The sequence below is a fragment of the Myiozetetes cayanensis genome, unplaced genomic scaffold (genome assembly GCF_022539395.1).
Source record: "Myiozetetes cayanensis isolate MyiCay16 unplaced genomic scaffold, myiCay2020 scf2-11, whole genome shotgun sequence".
Taxonomy (NCBI): Eukaryota; Metazoa; Chordata; class Aves; order Passeriformes; family Tyrannidae; genus Myiozetetes; species Myiozetetes cayanensis.
This window is the reverse complement of record NW_026087411.1, coordinates 9,116,437-9,139,329: the sequence shown is the minus strand read 5'-3', so window position 1 is coordinate 9,139,329 and position 22,893 is coordinate 9,116,437. Positions and strand designations below refer to the sequence as shown.

General features: G+C 41.8%; 1 protein-coding gene across 2 annotated transcripts in view; it reads left to right on the top strand.

The window, feature by feature from the left end:
* Nucleotides 1-3,370, top strand: part of SPTLC3 (serine palmitoyltransferase long chain base subunit 3) — an 81,326-nt gene extending 77,956 nt beyond the window's left edge. For both annotated transcript variants that reach the window (XM_050315788.1, XM_050315787.1), the window contains one exon: nucleotides 1,118-3,370. In XM_050315788.1, coding sequence (XP_050171745.1) covers nucleotides 1,118-1,231 — 114 coding nt within the window. In that variant the 3' untranslated portion in view covers nucleotides 1,232-3,370. The remainder of the gene's footprint in view (nucleotides 1-1,117) is intronic.
* The last annotated feature ends 19,523 nt before the right edge of the window (nucleotides 3,371-22,893 follow it).

Here is a 22,893-nt window from a genome sequence, read left to right as displayed (position 1 = left end):
TCGTTTCATGTTCATTGCTTGGACGCTGCTGCTTCCTGGTACCACTGGAGGTCTGAAATGCTCCCCAGTTATTACTGTGTTTTTGCTGCAGTACTCGTGGCATTCTCTAAATGTCCTTACAGTACATGGAAATGCCCTGAGCTGAATTACTTGCAGATGGAAAGCTTTTAAGACAAATGCTTTGTGAACATGCCTAAACACAGGGTAACAACAGGTAACAAGCACAATGAAAACATTTCCCTTTGGCAAAATTTGTTTTGAATCTCAGCCTGGAACTAAAGAGGAAAGATCCATGAAAGGGCAAGCTCCCAAAAATAACTTCCTTAATGACCTGGAAGCTATCTCGCTGCATAAACCATTACTAAATGACTTCTTTTTTTCTTCACTAGCTCATTTTAGTGGCTTAACAGAAACAGGCTCAAAATCAAAATTGCTGTTTTCTTCCTTGATGCCAAAAAGTTGGCTGCTCTTGAATGTGGGTCAGATGCTGCGAAACACTGAGCTGCCTCTCTGTGGTACAAAGTTCCCTGTCTGCTTTTTGAATCTACTGTGAGCTGGGGACACAGCTCAGCAAATTGCAGTACAGTATTAATTAATAACAATTAATATTAATTCTGCCTGTGATATTAGTCTAAGATAATGGAGTGCACTAAAATCATCTTAAACTGTTCAGGCTGTTTATGTTGACCCTGATCAGCACTGTGGGCTGAGTCCTAGCTGAGAAAATGCAGTGGCAACTCCAGTCCTTGGGAGCTATAGGCAAATACTGAAGTATAACCTTACACATTTCTTTTGCAAAAGCAAAGGTAACTTTTTATCTGGCTTGTTATCTCTCTGTGTTTTTAGAAAAAGTGATTTTTTTCATTTGAGGTCAATTAATGTGCTTCCTAACAAACCGTAACCTCCTGAAGGAGTAAATTCTGTTCTCACAGATGCTGTTGTACATCTGTGACTGCATTGATGTTCACTGCGGTAGAATGAATGCAAAAATCGCCCATTTGTCCTTTAAACTTTCTTTAATTGCTGTTTTTTTATAACCTTGTTCTGCTGTAAAGTAGAGGTTACTAGAACTTCATTTCTTTTCCAAGAGAATTGACAAAGTAAAATGGTCTTACAGGTTTTGAATGCTCTGGATGAATTGGGTGATTTTCTACAACTGAAATATTCCCGGTATTCCAAGTCATCTCATCCTGAACTGTATGAAGAAACTAGGCTTGAACTTGAAGATTAAGTTTTCCACCTCTGAAGAGAACATTATGATGCTATGAAAGGGCGGAAAACCCGAAAACTGAAAAACACGAATGCATTTCTTCCCTTCTAAGGACAATTTTTATTTCTCAGTTAATTGAAAGGAGGGGAAGCTCGGGTGTTGCATCTTGTTGTATCAGATTTCTGTATTCAAGAGACTGAAATATTGATACAGATTTGTCTCCCCAGGAGATCTGTCCTTCCTACGGTGTTTTTGATGCAGGATGAATGCATCCATTTTTCGAGTTGCTAAAGTACAGCTTTTGGTATGGCCCCTTTTTATGAAGAGGCTCCAGATAGTCTTAATTTTGACTGAAATAATAAAGTTTAACAAAAAAAATGAATAGGTTCCAGTGTAATATAGCTGAGCTCCATCAGTGAGACTGACTTTTATCTGTTAAAGGGCATAAATCAAGACCTCGGCGTGGACTGCTACAGAGGAATGAGCAGAAAGTGATCTCTTTTACTAAGTTGCACTATCATGCATTTCTCCAGTGGACAGAAAATGTTAGAAAAAGGTTAGTGCTGAGAACAAGAAAAGTAGCCTGGTCAGATCGTCTGTTTCTGATGGCAGATTATGGGAAAGGGAAAATGCCTCTGCCCATCCACAGACCTTTTCTCAGCCACTGAAATGCACTCTAAGCTTTGAATTGTACAGAAATTTGGGCTTAGACATGAACAGAAATGCTTTTGTGCCAACACATTTGACCTACAACCTATCCCATCTTCTCCCAGTGTAAGTTCTTTGTCAGGGCTTGCTCCCTTTTCATGGAGAGTAGTAAATAATTTTAATAACCGTTTAACTTTCCCGTAAAAACCTTGATCAAAACAGTCAGATACTTGCAGTTCACAAACTGCAGATGACATTTATGGGCCCATTCCTAAGTTTCTTGAACTACTTATGGGCCTAATAAATTCACTAACAAGTGCATAATGCTGAAGCTGTTAGTTATGCAGAATGTGAAGTTCAATACCATGAGCAGTTCTGCCACCTGTTAAAGAGAAAACTCCACCATTTCTATGTGTTCTGAAGTCATCCATGTAATAACATTTCTTGAAATATTCTTGTCTGTTTCATGCATGTCAGGGGTTGTTTTTATTTCAGTTTTTTGACTCGTTTGTTCTTCAAATAATTGTTCTGTCATCAGAGGGGGAAGATATGCTTGTCCTCTTGTCCCCTGCCTGAGTGACAATGCTCAAAGCCACCTGAAGGAGTTGTTGCAGCCAGCCTGTAATGCCACAGCAGCATTATCCTCAGGTTTGTGTGGGCTGAGTTGCTGGAAGGAGGTTGGAGGCTTTTTCCCTTTTTTTTTTTTTTTTTTCAGCGTTGAAAAGCAGTTCTGCAGCTTTAAGAATGAACTCCAAACAATTCCACGCTATCAAATGTCATTGTAAACACATCAGATGAGAGATGTTTAGCTTTCTGTTGCACAGATGTACCACACTTTCATGTTCTCTTGAAAGCTGTGGTGTAAACTTAACCCACAGCTGCAATATTAGATTTAAGAACAGAACAATTAAATTGTGGAGTACCAATTACACTATATTACTCCCTGCTTGTTAAAGCAGCTTTCAGGATATAACATGGCTGACTGATTATGAGGGCCCATTTTTTGTTGGATTTTTGTTGTTGTTGTTGTGCAAGTTAATAAAAATCCAGTGGTGCTATAACTTTAAGAATTGATTACAACACATTCCATAATATCAAGTGTCGGCTTTAGGAAACGTATATCAAGGGCTGGGGGAGGACTAAATGGTGTGTCATATGATTCTTCACTTTAGTAGACTTGAAAAATGTTGCAGAGGTTCAGGGGAGCTGTATTTGTGGATAAGAGCAAACCCACTGTATAAATAATTAAATACTCAAGCACAGGACAAGGAGAAATTAGGAGACGTGAACTTTGAGTAACCTGGCAGTTTGTGCTGTACAGCTTTGTTACATGCAGGGCGAGTGCACTTAAAACTGTGAAGGAGATGGGATGAGAAATTTCTGCAACCTGCTCCTGGAGGAAAAGCACTGAACTTGATCTATTGCTTTTTGATCTCTATTGCTGAACATCTGTGGCCAGATCCTCAGTTGACTTCTGACCTGCCATCTTGTGGTATAGGGCCGTAGTTTATATTTCAGCAAACGTTATTACACGTGCTGTTGCAGGCAACACACTTTTTCCCTCAAAGAGAGGCCTGAGACTGATTAAACTACAGAGCGATCACTTTTTGTACCCCTAGAGGGGAATGTTTTCGGCCTAAAGCCGAATTCTTCCTGCCCTCAGAACATTACTCTCACTCATATTAAAGAGACAGGACAGCTATTTTTCAGAGACTGTCAGTTGATTTATTATGTGCCCTCTTCTGATTTCTTCCATCCCTTACACATTAGAGAAAGTACAGACTGACTGCCCCTGGGCTTAGGGAACAGTTAGGGAGAAAACTGTGTTCCATTGGTGCAATAATAAAACTCACAGAAACTTCAGTCTTTTAGATTTTCCCCATGAGGCTTTGTTATGATCTGGTGCTTGCTTTTCCCTGGTTTACATGCCTTTTAATAGATTTAGAGTTGCCCAGCATTTGGAAACTCTATTCTAGCTAGTTTAAGAGAAAAACTGACTGAGTACCTATTAGGCAATTAACACCTCTAGCATAAGGAACACGTATTTCCTAGAATGTACTCCATTTTCAGGCATGCACATTCTTGGGAAATATAGCTCCCTTAGATTGCTTTAGAAGGTTTTGTAGAAGAACTGCCTTCAATAAATAAAAAAAAAAAAGCCCAAGTTGTCATATTTTAATCCAGTGGAAACGTAGGTATAACTACACTAACTTTTTGTTGTCAAGCTGCATCTTGTTACCTTACATAAAATGTTGATTGACCTTTATGGTATGGGAGGACTTAAGGGTTTCTGTTTGATGGAGTATCTGGATTGTTTGCCCTTTCCTGTACCTTTATCCCCCTTCATCTTTTAGAAAGTCTCAATTTCCTGATCTTATCAAACTTGTCAAGGTGGTTCCCCCCTCCACCACTCCTGTGTCTCTGTATTGTTCTCTCTGTTCTGATGCCTTCTGTCTTCTGGGTCGGGGGGAAAGCACGCTGGCAGCTGCAGAGGACCTAAAGTGCACCAGTTGGCTTTTTGGGCAGTGCCTCACTGCCTGCTTTTCCTGGTATCCTCATCAGCTCCTGCAGACTTTAATCTTCCCTTTCCAAATTAAAATTTCCTACTGAAGGTGCGAAATTTCTGCGCTGAACCGAATCTGAACTGCCCGAGCTGTTGAACCAAGAATGGGCTTGTTCTGTCATTTGTGCAAGCGCAGACCAGGTTAAGTCTTGCTTTGAAGTCACTGCTGTTATTTTAAAACCAGTACAACCGTGAGAAGAAGCTACCAGCGTGAGGTGAGCTGCCTGCATTTATTTCAGAAGGGTTTGAACACTGATGTCTCTGGACTGTTTCACAACTGCTGCTCTTCACCCAAGATATGGAGTGGATTTATTTAAGGTAGGGTTTCAGATTTTCTTTTTATTTTATTATATTTTTCAAAGGGTGTTTGGTTAAAGGTGCATCGCATTTTTCTGCATCCTGCTAAGTACAGGGAATAAAGTAGTGATGTAAGAAAAGCAGTCTGTGCTTAAGGTGTTTATGTACTTTTTAGCCTGCTTAGAAATCCAATAGAGATTCTCCAGTATATGATCTGCCTTTTATTTGTGCATAAAGTTGAATTGTTCTTCAAACTAAAACACAGATCAGGACCAAATTTTAGAGAAACCACACCACCAGCTGAGAAATGGCAGATGTCATGCTGATATTGGCAGCTGAACATTTGAGCCTCCAGATGCCTTGGAAAACAGTATGTAGGTGTTTCCCTCATTTACTCACACATCCAGCATTGTTTGTGCTCACTGCAGATCAGTCACAAGATAATGAGGACAAAATTTATCCATTTGGGAGGCAGAGCTTCAGACCTGTCAAGATGGTCCCAAAACCACCACCCATATGACCACACAAAAATAATAATTAAGCACCATCAGAACAGGAGTGTGGGGTCTGAATCAGGCTTGTTGCTCAGCACTTACTGAAGAGGGGAGTGGGTTTCTTTCCACATACATAGCGTGTCACTGACAAGTGACATAAGGGAGCACTGATAAATCCATTTATATCATGTGCTAATCATATTAAAAGGGTAATGTAGAGGCACAGGAGATGGAGAAACACGGTGGGCTCAGAGACTTGGATTAGATCCAGTTGTGTGCAAAGAATTTTTTGGTGCAAGCATTACAGAAGTTGTTAAATCTTTTTAATCAGATGGGTGGAAAAGTGGAAAACGTGGTCTTTAACAGCAAAATAGTGACTTCAAGGTAGACAAAGAGAGCTATTGCACGTCGTGTATTACTCCAGTTTGTTTATGAAGAGAAGCAAGGGTAGATAAGGCACCATGGCAGGTGACCCTGATACTTGGTACTCTGGTCATTTGGAGAGTCGCTTCCAGATGTTTTGCTAATGCCCAAAAGTGTTTATTGTTATCAATATACCCGAGTTCCACAGCTTCTGCTGCAGGGGTAGCCAGGGTTGCAGTGATGCTTGAGCCACTATCTGTAACCAGCTGTGCTGATGCTGAAAATTGTTCAGAGATCATTCTCATGACAAGCGTGCACAGCATCACCGATGGTTGGGATGCCACCCCTGGGAGCGGCTGTGATGTGGGGACAACTGCCTGTGCTGCTCTGCCAGGTGTAACTGATGTGGCTCCAGGACAGGCATGACAGGCTGTCCTCTTCTTTGCAGATACAGAAGGACATGGGCCGTGGGTCGCTCCAGCAGATGAGTTTCTGGCAGTTCAGCTCAACCAGAAGATGTGGCCATAGGAAAGCAGGGAAGTCTAGAAAATCAGTTCTCACAAGTAAGTCAAGTACTTGTAGCAACAGACAGAGAAATGTTGATGTGTGTGACATGAAGCAGCGGGGCTTTCCTCTCACTTCCACCAAAATTCTCTCAAAGAATTTGCTGTGAGCGTGAGCTGACTGTGATATCCTGTGAGTGGGCCAGCATTTATGTATCGTCCAGTTCCCGGAGCTCAGAACTCATCTCTCGTTCCATGAAATGTGAAGTGCCACCAAGTTTGTTGCTCTTATCTTTGGTATCTGTATTTCCCCTCCCAGCACCTCAAGCAGCAGGTCTGTCTCACCAGTTCAGAGCACAGCATGAAGAGGACAGCGGAGCCTGGTGGGGTCTGATATGACCCCTCATGATCCGTGGCGCAGCAGTGAGTGAGTGTTTCTTGGCACAGGCTGGCTTTGCTGCACTGCAGATCACTTCTTGTCTGAACTGGGTTCCTCATTGTGTTTACCTCTCAAGCAGCTGTTCTGGAATAGCCCAGCAGTGGTGAAATCAGTGGGGACGTTTCAAAAGCATAGCTTTTCCTGCATGTTTCCTGGAGCCTGGTCTGACACGAGTATCCTCCTTGTGTCCTACTCTCCCCTTGTTGTTACCACACAAACCTCGTGATGTCTTGGCTCTCTGCTCTGTTCAGAAACTGTTTTGTGCATTGCTGGGGATCCTACTTTCATGTGGGAGCTGCTTTTCTAACAGCCCTCACACCAAGGACACAGCTACTCTCAGACAGAGTGGTCAGAAGAGGCATGATATTTTTTTATAGTTCCAGAACCATCTATTTATACTTTTAGCATTTCCTGGTGTGCAGAGCATCCTGATACAAACTCTCTGACTCCCACTGCACACTCTAATACCCATATTTTAAAAACTGCTCAGTGAACCACCGTAACCTTTGAGTTAGAGCTCTGAACTAGATACAAGAGACCCAGTTCTGGTCTGCCTCTGTTCTGCTAAGTAATTACAGATGAGGTACATTAGTGTTTCTTGCCTGGTTTTTATCCCTCTGTAGCACTCTGATAGTGATCCTGGTTTGTTTGTAAAACAATAAGTTGAACTGATGAGAAGAGCTACAAAAGAGTGAAGTGCTGGTATTATCTGAGTGGTCTTTGAATTTCTACATCTCAGAATGTCTCCATTAATCCTGTAAAAGTCATGAGTACTCTGTTTACCAGACCTAGTGTATGAGACAGTACAATGATGAAGACTAATTATAAATCATAGAAAAAAAATAATTCTGGAAAACAGATTCCTTTAACGTTTCCATTCTGTGCAGGCTTTGTGAGTGTCTTACTACAATGATGCCAGTTGGATTAGAAAGCTTTTTAAAATGTGGACCTATCTTTTCAAAGATTTGTAGCCAAGCCTTTCCAGTTTGTTAAAATGTAATTAGTGTCTGCTTGTTAATATGATGTTCATTGATTTTTAAAGTACACAGACTTCAAAGCTAGAAATAAATAAATAAAAAGAAGATAATTCAAACCAGAGTGGAACAGCTCGGACAGTTTTACTCTTTTGCCAGGATCCCAAAGCTGTTGTGTTCAAACAATACCACAGTTTGAGTGGAAATGTGAAGATTAAATCCAAACCCTGCATGTCAGCTTTTTTGCAAATGACTATCCAGGATTTCAATAAAATGCCCAACCACAACAGATTATGTTGCAGGGATTTTTATTGCTTAACAACTTGTGATAGTCTCCCGTTTCTCTAACATGTCTTGTAAACCAATGCACCTGGCAAGGATCGGTGAAATTTTGGTACCTAGCTCTGTTAGGCTCTTCTGAAGAATAATTTGAAAGGAACCAAAGAGGAAAGGGTTCCCAAGATGATGGATGGTTGCAGAATTTCCTGTTGCACATCAGTGCAGTGTGGCACAAAACGGTGTTTCGTACACAGGTGTGAGACAGAATTTGACCACAGTCATGGAGGAAATGATACAAGCACTGAAGAGGCAAGTGGAGGTAACTTGAAATTCAGTCAGGAGTTCAAAGATATGATCCTGAGGAGACAGCAAAAGCAATGCTAGAGAACAATGCCTGAATGAGAAGCTGGCCTTGAGAAGAAAAAGGTGGAAAGGGATATCCAAGGGACAACCCTATCCGAGGACAAGAGAGAGGATGAAATTATCTAATGCAGGAGAGATGAAGCTGAGCAACAAATTTATTTAACAGGAGAAGAAAAACAATTCAGAGGCAAAGAAGAAAGGAAGGGAAACTACCCCCCAAAGACAACATGACAAGACAGTGGAGACAGCCAGGATTGAGACTCCACGGGGGAAATGAAGGGGGAAATAAAAGACAGGCTGATTTTCAGACAAGAAGAAGAAGAGATCCCAGCACACCAGTATGACAGGGTTATCCATGACAGCAGACAGGTTCCTCGATGGTTTAGAACAAGGAAGGAGTTTAGAACAATGTGGAGCTGAAAAGCAGAGATTCCCTGCTCGTCCATAGAATGGTAGATGTAAACCAGGAGCAAAGAAATAAGAAAAGCAGATGGAAATAAGGATTGCCTTCTATTCTATTCAGGACAAGTCACACTGTGGAAACAGGTCAAGAACAACCCAAACAGAGAGAGGACCATGCTTTAAGTTACAGATGCTCTGGATTTTTTTCCACAGAGCTCTTGCAGTCCCAACAGAGAATGATAAGGTAATAAAAGTGATATATCTCCTCAGCACCAGCTCTGTGAAGGAAGCTGTTAAGAGGCAGGCAGCAAAAGCAGATCCTTCTCTGAGGGCAGTCTCCATTTGGCCCTTTGTGATCCTTGCCTCCCAGGACTAGAATTTACAGTGAGGAAAGCCAGCTTTCACATGTAAAATAGTGAGAAAAGGGTGCAAGAGCGCTGTCTGATTTTCATGCTGGTTTTTAACAGATGGGGAAAGAAATATCTTGGTAGTGAATATAGCAAGGGACAATGGACCCAAGAAGAAGAAAGGCATACTGACAACAAAGCATTCTGTGCTGGTCCCAGTACATGAAGATGTGTTTTTTTGTAAAGGTTTTGGAATTGCCATTCACTTTAAAATTGCAGATTTGCTGTGTGATGCCATCCATGGTGAGCACAGGAGGAGGTCAGCTGTGTGATAACATCTAAGCTTTGATTTCTGTATTGTATACAGCATAAGTGTTCTGGTCTCTATCTGTTCTTCAAAAATCAAGGGGCCACCTAAGTTTTAAAACTGCTTCACAGTCGTGCCAGACGGTACTGACAGGAGATGTAGTCAGTGAAAACACTTTACTAAGTGGTAAAAAAGGAAGTGGGAAAAGCCAGAGAGGAATCATTGAATTCAGGATTGCCCAGTTGCTTTAAAAATTGCTGTTTGTAACCGTGTCCTGATCTGTCTTGTCGAGCCATCCCATGAGGCTGCAGACATGGCTAGATTAAAGACATTTCAGTAATAACTCTCTGTTACCCTGGTTTGCTTTGACTTAACCAAGACTATAGAAAAAGGCATCTCTGTAGACAGATGGGAGATAAAAGATTGTAAATTCCTGCAAAGTTTAGGGGATGGTAACTTTCAGAACAGGCATGATGCTGATGACCACGAGGGAGCAGCAACTGCTTTCTTTGATACTTCTGAAGCCAGCAGCAATATCTGTGCCATGAATTTGTCCATGGATGCAGCACACTGAATATGTTTATATCATCTGCAGAAGTTTAAATCACCAGCAGCAAAAAACAACAGTCACCAATGAGCAGAGCTTTGAATGTGAAGTCAGGATCTTCTCTAAGTATGATTTTATTTTAAAGATTGTCTTGGGGATTTGCGTCTTAGTGGTGTCACTGCGGGGGGAATCTTGAGAAAGAGGAATTGGCAGGGATGATGCTCTTGAGCCCAGGAGTTAAATAATCCTCTCCATCTGGGATAAGAAGTAAGCTCAGGTCCTGTGGGTAGAGGGCAAGTGGCAAAGAAAAGCAATGGTGTGGTAAGAAAGCATCGAGTGAGAGCTCTGAAACATCAACCTGAGAGAAACAGTAATGAAATCAAATTGTAGTGGGTCTGTTAGCCATGAGGGGAGAAGCAAAGAATTGAGGCAGGGTTTAGTGAAGTTGGGGGATTTACTGCATGTGACAGCAGCAAAATATAGTCAAAGCTTTGACTTTGAATGTGTCCTGAGGAGCCCAGCGTGGTGGCAGAAGTGTGCTGCAGCATGGGCTGCCAGTGAGCAAGAAATCAAGGGAATCAAAAGACAATGTTGGAAGACTTAAAATAATCAAGGCATGAGGAGATAGCATGGATCCAAAGACCCTGAAAACCATTGATGCAGGGGAACTGAAGACCTACAGGGGCAATCAAGAGCTTGCTTAGGCAGCACACAATGAAGATTTGCCCATGGAAGAGAAGTTGTAAGGTGGGTCACAATCAGTCAGCAGAGGATTAGATAACACACTCCAGGGAACAAGGCAGGGATAAAGTGATGCTAGGTGTACAGGATTGGATTTGAGGACCCACAAGGCCCTGTCCAGCTTAATCATCTACGATTCCATGGAGACAGCAATGAAAGACCTGCATTGTCTCCCTAAGAACTAATTTCGTTAGGTATGGGCTTAGGTCACGTATTACAAATAGGTCTCTTTTATGTAGGATTCTAGTTTGGAGTTTACAGTGATTGATGGATTCATTAAAACGTCATCACTGCAAGGGACAAGAGTTTTCTGTTTAAAAATAAATAAATGACGACAGAAACAGCAAAAGAGCCTTCTGCTTTTTGTTCTGATTCTCCCTGCAGCTTAACGTGCTTCAGGAGGCTGCTTGGTGGGAGAGAGAGGAGACAGGATAAGAAAGGATTAGCAAGGGATATCAGCATTTCACTTAGATCTTTGGCTACCTGGTTGTTCTTGAATTCTACCCCCCCACCCCAATGCTCTTTCTCTTTGTTTTTCTGAATGTCACGTAAGCATCGTTCTGGTGCCGAACAATGCTGGCACTGTGATCTCCCGTTTGCTCTGGAAAAGGCACTTGGCCAAATTCTCAGGTGTTTATAACTCAGCTTTATTGTACAGAATTAAGCAGAGTTACACTTTAAGATCCAACCCAGTGGATTACTGCTTGTACAGCTGGGCTGTCTTTTTAAAAGTCAAATTAGTCCGTATAGAAAGATTTTCTCCACAGAATTTGGCTGTCATCCTTGTGACAGTATGTTATATTTTCAAGTAGATCCCATGGGCCAAATTAATTGCAGTGCTCTACTGATGCCAGTGATGTTACCCCAAGTGTGAATTTGGCCCCCATTGTTCTGAGGCTAATAGATTTTTTCTTTTTTTTTTTCCTTTTTTTTTTTTTAACGAAAGTGGATCATAAAATATTCTCAGATTTTCATCTGGTTTTGCTTATAATAATTATCCTTTTCTGGAGCTGAGTAGTGAAGAAAATATTCATATTCTTCAGTGTCTGGTATAAATTGCAGTGCTTGTTTGCTGCAGCTCAAGACACAGGCTAAGGACAGAAATTGGTGCATTTGCCCATGTCTGTATGGACAAGGTACAGACAAGGTGTCAGTGAAACACATGAATTTCCAGTGGCTTTTTATACTTTAGGAGATACTCTTCTGGCAGCAAATGCATCAAGATAACACTAAATTCCACCCTTTGTTATTAATGGAGAGAGAAGACATGTTCTTTTTAACAGATTTCCGTCTTCTTGAAATAATACCTGTACAGCTTGCAGAATTAATACTGCAGCAGGGAGCCAGCATATTTTTGCTGACAGCTTGCACCCAGTTAGGTCAGAGAAGGTGTGAGATGTGATAAAAGTAAAATTAGCTGAACCAGGCAGTTATTACGGCAGGTTCCTACTCCTGGTCTGAATGACATACCTAAGGGAAAGCGCAGCTGGGGCTCCACTGTTACCATTTTTGAGGGAGAGGCTGGCTATGGATTGCACTCAGGTCATACCTGGTGCTCCCAAATTTGTGTTGAGTGAAGTCTTTGAAGAAATGCCAAGAACCGGAGTGGTCTGGTTGAACTGTTGCATCACTGTTCAGTCCAATGCTTTTATTGAAGATTTGAGGAACATCAATGAAAAAGTTGACGTGGATGTAGGACATGTCCTGAAATGCCATGTAAGGATTTGAAGGAACTCTACAGGGCATAAATTTATTTATAGCAAACCCTAAGGCACGAAGTCTACAGCTGGAATTCTCCATCCCTCTCTGCGCCATGGGGACATCTCACATATCCTTGTTCACCAGACCTTTTGATCAATTTTAGATTGCCCTGGAGTAGTCACTGAACAGGAGTGCTCCTGATTTGTGGAAAGGCATCAGTTTAAGACCTTGACCTTCTTTAAAGAAATAGATGTGAAAATGAAGCCTCTCAGGCTTAGGAATCTGTCTCTGTAGATGCATTTGAAGCTTCATCTGGGGCAACCAACCTTCAGATTCCACAAGAACTGCAAGGAACTTTGGTTCTAAAGGAGCTCTTTCTCTATGAGCTCAGCATCCTCTGCCCTAACACACTCCAGTAGGGTGTCTGGCCCTCTGGATGTTCAATGAAGAATCAAAGACCACTTCTACCTCTGTGCTGTTGAGAGTGGGAGTTATTCTTGAGAGAGAAATGCTGATATTGGATCAGCCCTAAAAGCAGTGGTGAAAGCTGTTCTGTGATTGTGCAATTTTCTTTTCTTTCTGTTGTGAGTAGGGGTGTATGAAAATGCACAGAGATTGACCCTGTGCCCATGTAAACAGTGTATCTGAGAAAGCCATACTTCTTGATGAAAGGGAAATAACATCCTGAGCAAACAGATAGAAGGTACCTTAACAACAAAAAAAGAAAGATGAGGGATTTCTCACTCCTAGCTGGGTTGTTTTGGGGTTTTGTTGTTGTTTTTTGGGGGTTTTCCCCTGCAAGAAAGAGGGAAAGCAGCTGAATCTACGTGTTTTCTGAAAGTCTGTAGGGAATCTCTTAAAGACAGATCATTAGACAAAGAGGCCTCTCTTGCTGGATTTCTCTTAATTTGATATGAATGTTTAAGTACCCTTTTTCCTCGGAGTTTAGGGTCTGATTTCAAATGGTTTTAATGTCAAAGACAGGCACAATTTGCAGTAGCATAAATTTGTCTCCAGTGCATATAGGAGAGCTGTCAACTGGACATAACTGCATGTACTGCAGGGCATACTTCATGCTGTTCCTCAGGGCTGTATCCACTGTCTGCTACTCACTTTTTTTGCCATCTGTTCATCTCTCAGAGGCACTCTGGGACTTCAGTGCAACTCTGCTGTCCCGTTAAAATGGTCCCACGTCTGCAGAGCCTTAAAATACAGAAGTGCAAAACAGGAGACAAGTGGGGAAAAGCCTTTCTGGGCCTTTAAAATTAAGTTGAGGAAAAAAATCAGAAAAACTAGAAAAACATGTCTGCTGTCAAACACTGTCTCCTAGTGATGTCTCCAGGCAGCGATGTTCTGAAGGACGAATCCTTGTCTCCCATTTTTAACAGTTGTGGTGATGCCCTGTTACCCTTAAAAATGGTGGAATCTGGAGCAAAGCTTCCCTGATGAAACTCAAAGCCAGGTCGAACTGCCTACTTTAGGAGGTCTCATAAAATCCTGCAGTTTAGGTCAGTTGTGCTGCTGTTTGCAGGCTGGGGTACAGCTCAGTGTGAATGCAGGAAATTTACTGTAACAGGTGGAAAGCAGGCAGTGCTTGGTAATCCAGCCACATCATGCTGCTGCTGGAGGCAGCACCACTCAGTAATTTGGCACTGGAGATTCTAGATGGATATAAATTGCAGAAATTGAGGGTAGTTTTAAGGGTGATGAATACATCAGAATCAAAGTCAGGACAGGTTACTAATTCACAGGGACAAATATTATCCATTTTCATCCTGATCTGGTTGAATCCAAGTGTTACAACATGGTTTCCAAGCCTCAAGGGTGAGATTTTTGTCTCTTGCTTATAGCAATATTTATATCAACCTTCTTACCTCATAAGTTACTAGGGAAATTCCAGAGACCTAGGACTGGACAAATGCTTCATTATTTTAGAAGGATGAAGGAGGTGACCCCCTTCTCCCAGCCTCCCCACGTAAATATAGGCCAGTGAACCTGATGTCAGTTCTGAGACAACCGCAGGGAAATCAGAGGCACAAAATAGCTGACACTGAGTTAAAGTGATGGTGACATAAATGACACCAGTTAGTATAGTTTTGATGAGAAAAATGGTGGTACAAAATAGTTTTTACATGGCACTGCTCAAATGTAACACATATTAAGTGAGTAAATTGATATATGGGGAGGGTATTTTTATCAAGGTCCTGCAGTGATGTGTTCTTGCCCCCAGGCTATTCATTATTGTTACAAAGGATTTGAAAGGAAAAAATAAATAAATCAGCTGCTGGAAAAGTTGCAGATATTCCATAGTGGTAAACAAACAAGACAGGTCAAGTCTATAAGGCAAATTGCAACACTCGGTAAAGTAGAGTCCTCTGAACATGTGTTTTAAACCAGCAAAACGCAAGGTTTTTGAGGACATTTGAGAATAAAGGCTGCAGATGACAGCTTGCATCCTGGAACCAGTGACTGTGAAAGCCTTGGCCCAGATACAGGCTGTGGGCTTTGTCAGTACGTATATGTGGACAGACTGAATCCAATCCTAGCCATCCCAAAATGTGTTCGTGTTAAATCTGTCTCATCAGTTGTTCTCATTAGCCAGACCACTCTGTTTTTCAGCCACTGTGCAAACTCCTGTAAAAGTCTGCCTGCTTAGGACAGTTTTTCCCCGTTTTCCCACAAATTGGAGAAAGGCAGAATGTACCTGATTTTGAATTTGAAAGTTAGATGTTTCTTCTCCCTCTGAAATGCCTTATCATCAGTAGTGAATATCCTGCATTTGTGAGTGTTGCCAGGTATCACACACACCAATTACGTGGAAGGAGTCCAGTTTTAGGACAGCACTGACAATTTTAAGAGAAGAAACAGTGCCCTGTGGAAATCAGGGAGTTGAAAACATCTGAAAAGATCTGTTGGATAAATGATGAAGTTGGATTGGGAAAGGTCGCTCTTGCGTTCTTAAAGCTCATCAACCCTTCAGGACAGAGCAGTTCGTATTGTCCTTCCTTTCAGGTAAGAAAGGATTTGCCAGGTACTCAAATGGTAAGAAATTCCAGGATTAAGTTATCTGTGCAAACTAACATAATTTTCCTTGTAAGACATCTTCCCATTGCATGACTGCTGTTGATTTTTCCACAGGTTCCCTAGCTTATTGATTTGCCACTTGCATTACTATACATGCAGGCTCCTAAGTGCTTTGTGACTTCTGAAAACGTAACACGAGCTGTAAATCCCTGGGGTGCTCTTAAAAAACATCATTTAGTTAAGTCACAACAGGTAAGCTGCCAAAAATGAACAGCAGCAGCCAGCCCCACGGGCAGGGATATATGACAGGTAGGGAGCCAGAAGGCATTTCCTCACCCTCTTGGACTTCTCACCCTCCTCCATAAAACACCAGGGATGTATTTCAGAGCCTGAGAGGGAGGATCAGAGCTGATGGTGAGCAGCAATTCTTGGCTGTGCCCCAGGGTGGGAATAGGCCACGCTACAGTGGTGGGTGGTGGGAGATCTGGTCTTCAGGTTGCTCCAGAAGCAGCCTGGCTGTCACAGTGTGCGCTGCTGGCAATTCCCATGAACCACGGGAGAAGCTGCAACACTGCACTGGTGATGATACAACCACTTCTTATGGAAGTTCTTGCTTGTGGGCACAAAGTTTGTTATTGTTAAGCTCTAGAGAGGTAGCACAAAGGTAAACACTTGTTCACGTTCATCTGACCAGGAACACTCCAAGATAGTTTTCATCTGGACGTTGATGGTAAAGTGGACCCCTCCCCTACCCAGAGCAGGGCTGCACTCTTTGCATTATTCACTGGAAATGGCATGTTTTGTCTGGAAAAGGCTCGTGGCTGGTGATTTACCCTTTGCCAGACCACCCCAGTTAAAGATTCCCAGCTTTCCAACACTGGTGAATAGCATCCTTTTCCTGAGCTTTTGGATGAAGCTGGATTCCCTCCAGAACCCTCATGCTCCACGTTCCTGCTGCACCCTTCCTTGCTTTCAGTGAGCTACAGGCTGTCCTTCCTCCCGGCCTGATCAGCACCAGTCAGGCTCAGACCCAAATAACAGCACAGCATTTTGACTGAAAGGACCTGAAAGATCAGTCAGAGCTCCCATAGCTTATATAGTCTGTGATGATGACACATCCATTTGTTGGTTTGTGTCTTTCTGTCTGGGTGTATTTGGATTAACTGTAGTGTTAGGTACTCTGTCAGAAGGTGGCATGTCACAGAGCCCAACTGCTCTTCCAAGAGTTGTTCTTCCAACTGCAACTCTCTAGAAGATCCAAGCTATCCTCTTCTAAGCAGTGTCCTAAAATAAGAAGTGAGTGTGTTTTTGGGTTTTTTAATCAAAATACCTCAAGGTGTTCATTTCTCAAGCAAGTGGATTTGGCTTTCTAGCCAAAAGTATGATTGTGAGAGCCCTCCCTTTACAGACTTTTTTTTCTTTTACTGTCTTCCAGCTGCTTTGCCCTGCTACTTGTGTTGCAAAGGCAGGAAGGCTCCTGGATTTCCTGTCTTTACCCGATGGACATCACTTAGCATCCAGCCAGAAGGCTTGGTCGGGATGAAAACAATATTGAATTTTGCAGGTCTCATTTATTTAAGAGAGTAAAACGTCTTTCTTTTCAAAGTGCTTCTCTTTAGCTTTCATTTCCTGTGCACAGAGTAGCTTTGTCTCGAGTACAATAATTAAGTTGTTGACCTTCCTTAGAGGTCAAACATAGCTTCCCCTTAGAGAAAGATAAAAACAAGCAATAATAGATACTTTGACTGGTTTAAGATACTTGGTCTGCCTATCTGTGATGTTGCTGTATTTTCTGCTGGATATTTTTCCCAAGATAACTCAGGGTGACATGCTGTTTATCCATTTATTTTGGTAGGTACACAGTATTTACTGGAGTTGCCTTTCTCCCATTCTTTCTGAGGAAAAAAAAAAATTCATTGCAACTACATCAAAGAGCATAAGGTAGGATGAGTATGGCCTAATGAGAATGTGTCATGGGGTTTTAAATGGCATTTTACTCTTTTTTAATTATTATTTTTTTCTCTAATCATCTGAGAATTATTTTAAAAGTCAAAAATAAGAATGGAGAAGCCCAGGCATCTTCAGGCATTATACAAGGTAAATGGCCATTCTTTTTTATATTGCTCTTTTTCTTTTTATATGCAAACAAAGTTTTTGTGAACAGTTTTTGTATGTAAACATTTACATCCTCCTCCTTTTAAAATTACGTGTTTCTAATTTTTATGAGGTTTTTTTTAATTGTTGTTTACTTGTTTTTAAATATGACTGCTAGTTTGTATTAATGTGGCTAATAGTCTGATGTTACATTCCAAATAGTATAGGAGGTGATGTCAGCAATTCAGTTCCCAGTAGCTGTGCCTGTGTGCATAAGTGAGGCACTGATTAGTCTTAATAATTATTAGCAGCAAGTTTAACTTCTTTTATATAGAAATGAGAGATCTTCTCCATGGCGTGGATGCTGGGGGAGTGGATTATGCTTTACAAACTGGGCAGGAAATAGAAATGCCCACAGGTGGAAGAAATGCATTAATTCCAGTGATAGGAGGCTGTATTGTTCATTCCTGCAAATGGCAATAAATGCTGGGATTGTGCAGCATGTGGGATGAAGGAAATGCAAATACAGGCATCCATCCCCACTACTGGAATAGACTGGGGCAGCCTTAATACTTCAGAATTATGAAACCTTCTGTTCTAAACCCTCACATTCCCTGTACCTTTCTTATTCCTTACAGAAGCCTTCTTCAGACGTTTAGAGTTCCTTTTCTGGTGCAGACAGAATTAAGTCTAAAAGTGCAAGTGTATATAGAGCCATAAAAAAGCCCATTTGTACTCTTGGAAGCAGGAGAACTAAGTCCCATCACAGCTGAGACCGAGTGTTCCCTTCATCTCTTGCTGCTGTGGCACTTCATGGCTATCAATACATGAGCAATCCCTTCCTCATTCACCAAAACCCTTAAATTCATCCCACTGTGCCATCATGGTGAATTCCAGTTAAATATGCCTTAATGAAAGGGGGGGAGTAAGTGGAAAAAGTCAGGCCTAAGCAAAGCATCTCTTTTGTTTCAGAAGCAAAAGAGCAATTCTGGTATCTAATTTTGGCCCCCTGGGAAATGCCTCGGTACTGAAGTGGTCAGCACCACGTAAAAACCTTGGTGAGAGCCTGGTATTCTCCACTGCCAGCAGTCATTCAGACTTGTGTGGGCACCCCTCAAAACCCCTAAGTAGAAGCTATGGTTGCAGTTCTTGCAACCATTTTAGGGCTTTGTAGGTAAATGTGGTCCGGCAGCAGCAAAAGGCAAGGGGGAAAAAAAAAAAATCTGTTTCTAATAAAGATTAAAAAATATTTTTGAATGACCCTCCTTGTTCCTTACTATTATATGGTATTAAAATATAAGAGCGCAGCCAAGGAGAATAGAAAACAAAGAGAAAAGCCTTTTAAAAAAATGCCACATTTTTATATCCTTTCCCTACTAACCCACCACAGAATTCAAGGGTGGGGGATTCGAGGGCTGAAAGAATCTTCATATGGTGCCAAAAATTCCCCACAGATCGCTCTGGTCCCTCAGCATTTGGCTATTTAAAGCAAACACATTGTGTTTTAGATGCTGGTTTAGATCCATTTTCCATATGAGGAGGTGGGATGTAATTAATTAGCTGTTCTTTTGATTTCTGAGTATCACATGTACACTTCATAAGGGCGTGTACTTTTGACAGAGGCTAGAAAAAGGAAATAAACTACAAGTTGCACCACTTGAGTCTTCTGGGTACAAATGATGGATCAGCAGGGGATTATCATGTGTATTTTATTGCTACCAATGCTGATTGAGTCACACGAGTGTTAATACAAACCTAGGGAAAAAAACCAAAAAAATCTGGATGAAATCACAGTAACAGAGTTTAAAGTGTTTATTTTAGACATAATTGCACTGTTTTTACATAACATCTTTGATCTTTAAGTTGAAAAGGGGCAAAGCCAGTAGTCCACAGTAGAAGTAACCAAAGATAAACTCCTCTGTAGAGTTTAAGAAAATCAAGCCCATAGTCAGAGATACACACGTGGGCACACAGAGCAGGGAGGTGAAACCTGGGCTTCAGCATGCCAAAACCTACAATTCATTGCCATTTCACCCAGTGAAGTCCCTTTTATGGATTTTACAGTGGCTGCATTCATTTGAACCTTTATGTGGATCATCTGCCAGAGGAAATCCAATGCAGTTGTGAAAAATGAGGGAAAAATCTTTACACCTCCCAGTCAGCATGACAAAAATAACAATACAGCTGCAAAACTGGAGTGGCCAGCTAAGTCCTCCAGGCCTTTCATAGCACAGAACTCCAGCTGCCCTTGCTCCATGACCCAGTTGGCCACAGATAGTTCTGGAGACCCCTCAGAGAGTCACTCCAGACTGGGCGCCAAATTCACCTTCACATCAGCAATTTGGTGCCTCTTTCAGCTTCACAAAAAAAACCCCAAAAGCCTCTGTCTTGCAGAAGCAGCCAAGTCCTGTGTGTCTGCTCTCTTACCAGGACTGAATATGCTCATCAACCTTCAGACCCAGGGAGCTGCAGCACCAAAGCAACTGGCCTGTGACCTTTTGGGTCAGGGGATGAACCAGAATAAACAAGCTCCATAGGCCCATTTATCTCTCCCTTTTATTTTTCTTCTCTCTCTCTTTTTTTTTTTTTTTTTGGTTTGTTTTCTAAAGCTGAGGAGCATCTCCTGACTGAAATGCTTGCAGACTGAGGGCATAATGATACACTTTAATTGCACCAGTCCTTTGTCATCTTTATCTCCACCCAGAGGAGAGAGGAGGTTTGCAGAGGAGTTGTTGCCTCTCTGTAAGATCTGCTGATGTAGCTGGGAAAACAGACTAGATCTCTCTTGCACAAGTCCTTTCTCTTGGAAGAGCCCTCTTCCACTGGAAGGCTAAATGTGTTCAGGGCATTCAGCGAGTCCCTCCCTGTATATTTGGGGAAAATGAACATCGTTGCATGACTGTTCTGTTCTTTACTTTTTTTTCCTTGTGTGCAGTTTTCCAAAATGATGCCTGGAGGGTTTCATGCAGGCTGACTCTCCCCAGGCCCTCTCTGTAAGAGCAGAGGAAAGGGCAGGTTCCTTTGTGGGGTGTTTCAGAGCCAGAGCCCACCACAGCTGCACCAAAATGCTCTTGTGAATAATTCCCCTCTTGCTGAGCTCTGGGGGGAGGGCCGTGGATGCTGTAGGCTAAGAAAGGCCCATTTGGATCCTCCCATGACTCCACTGTCCCATGCACTGTTGGTCTGTGAACGCATGTTAGTGCAAAAAATGAATCCCCCTTTTATGACAAATGTTTCAAAAACAAAGCCGTAAAATTCTCGACTGGGTTATTAACTTTAAATGAATTGTTTAGGTTGTTTCCTTCCACACACCCCACCCCCGTTAACTTGTTCTTGAGGGGAATGTATTTATGGAGCCATGTGCTTCTCACATGGCTGAGGCTAAAAATAACTTCAGAAACTCATTCCAGCTAAAACTTAATTTCAAATCCAGTTTGTCAGCCTAACACAGACTACAACTGGTCTCTTAGCCTGGTTTCTTTATTTGCAGCGATAGCCTTGATCAGTCTTTTGAGTGTTGATTATTTCTGGATTTCCTATACTCTACCTCTGTTTTATAATATATAAACAAACGCATTCCTGGGCCTAAGGAAAACCCCCAAATTATGTGCAAAATTCATTTTCTCTGTATGTCCTGAACTTCCACTTGGGCTACAGGCAAACTTAGTTCCTCTCATAAATACCCATGTACACTGTGAAGACAGGCAGAATCAGCCAAGGTTTCTTGTTCGGTTTGGGTTTTTGGGGGGAGAGAGAGGCTTATCAGACATTGCAAGTATATTGTCTGAGTACTGAACTGGTTTTGCAGGGTTCTTTTTTGTCAGTGATCAGCAAATCAGATGCTTCAAAATGTCTGAGCCCTCATGGGTCAAATCCTCCTTCCGTTTAATTCAATATGAGTTTTGTCACTCATTTTAAAGCAGAGACTGTAGCCCATAATAGACAATTATGCAATTCCTGGATGAAAGGGATGTTTTCTCCTTGCCCTAGATAATTAAGTCCAATGGAGAATCTTTCCATTCCCATCACTAGTTGTTTTTTTTTTTAATTGGTCTTGAGATGACTGTGTCCTGAGCTCTGAGGACTGAAATCCTTTGGAAAGGAGACTTTGAGGCGGCACTTTATGAATCTGTGGGGCAGCAACAGGCAGCTGAGAAAAGCAAAAGCAGTGTCAGTAGGTTCAGGAAACTGCACAGGGACCCATGTGTCTACTGAAAAAAAAATACAGGAGTCCACATTAAAAACTAGGTGGAACACCACTGATTTTACTAATATTATGCTATCTGGGGAAGAGATTTTGGTCTTGTAAAAATGCTTAGGTTTACAGAGAAATTCTTTGTTCCTCTGGTTTCAGCACTTTTCTGGCTGAATCCCACTCCTCATTTCGACAGTGCTAGGGATTATTTATTAAAAAGCATGGTCCTTTTTGCTTTCAGAAGTGATGTCAATTAAAGATGCTGCGTTCTCTCTGCCCAGTAGGTGGAAGAGATCATTTCCCTTTGTGCAGACCAGTTGCTATTTTACTGGATCTTATTCTGTGCACTTTTATATCTGCTCCCTTCCTTCATTTTGGTCCGTCTAGGCCCCTTCTCACACAGGAAAGTTCCCTTGGCCCTACTTGTCCTATGGGTTTTATCTCTTTGTTTATAGTTTTGATGTAGAGGTATCACTTAAGATACTAACTGAAATGACAGGAAGATGATATTTTCAGCATTATTTGCTCCCCATCCTTCACAGCTGTTTCTCCTGAGCTCTTCCCAGCTCTGTCATGAACTGCTGATCATTCATCCTGGCACCCAGGTTAGGAGGTTTCCCTGAGCATCAAGCATTGCGTGGGAGTACTTTTGCAACATCATTTCTGCTACATTTTTCTACTCAGACATCCTTCATTGTTGCACTGTCTATTTGGAATGGAATTTGTTCTGATTTTCCTTCAGCTCTGTTTAGTTTTATCAGTTTTGTGTTACCTGCTAAATGTAGCTTCTCAGGTTTTGATAGATAGATAGATAGATAGATAGATAGATAGATAGATACATGTGTAAATGAATTAATTGTTCTACTTTTTCAGTATTTACTGTTTAAATAATTTTCATTCAGTGGCAGAATTTTGCCCTTTCAACCATGATTGCTCAGTTCGTTCATTCCTGCAGATTGGAACACACTTTGTGTTTGCATCATCCCTACCTGCAGAGAGGGGGAAGTTACACCCCAGTATTTAAGTTATACCTGTTTCAAATTAGAATAGTTAACCTGACTGCAAAACCCGTGTGTCCTTTAGCCTCGAGGAACATCGGGAGTTAAAAGGGCAGAAATCGGATTTCAGGCATCTCGGTAAATGCATGCTAAAACCTAGCATTTAACACAAAATTATTTCTTAATGGCATTTTAACGCTGTTGGAAGGGGCTACAAAAGGCAGGAAATTCAGAGTTAGCGCTTCCCTGTGCACCATCACCTTCTTATGCGCTTGTTGGAGCTGCTGCTCTGTGACATTATTATGGCTTTGGCTGCTTCTCCTTTGTCTGCACAGTCCGGTTTCTGCAGCCTCCTCTGACCGTGGTGGCCTCCAAACCCTGCGTGCTCTGCAGCAGCAAGTGCC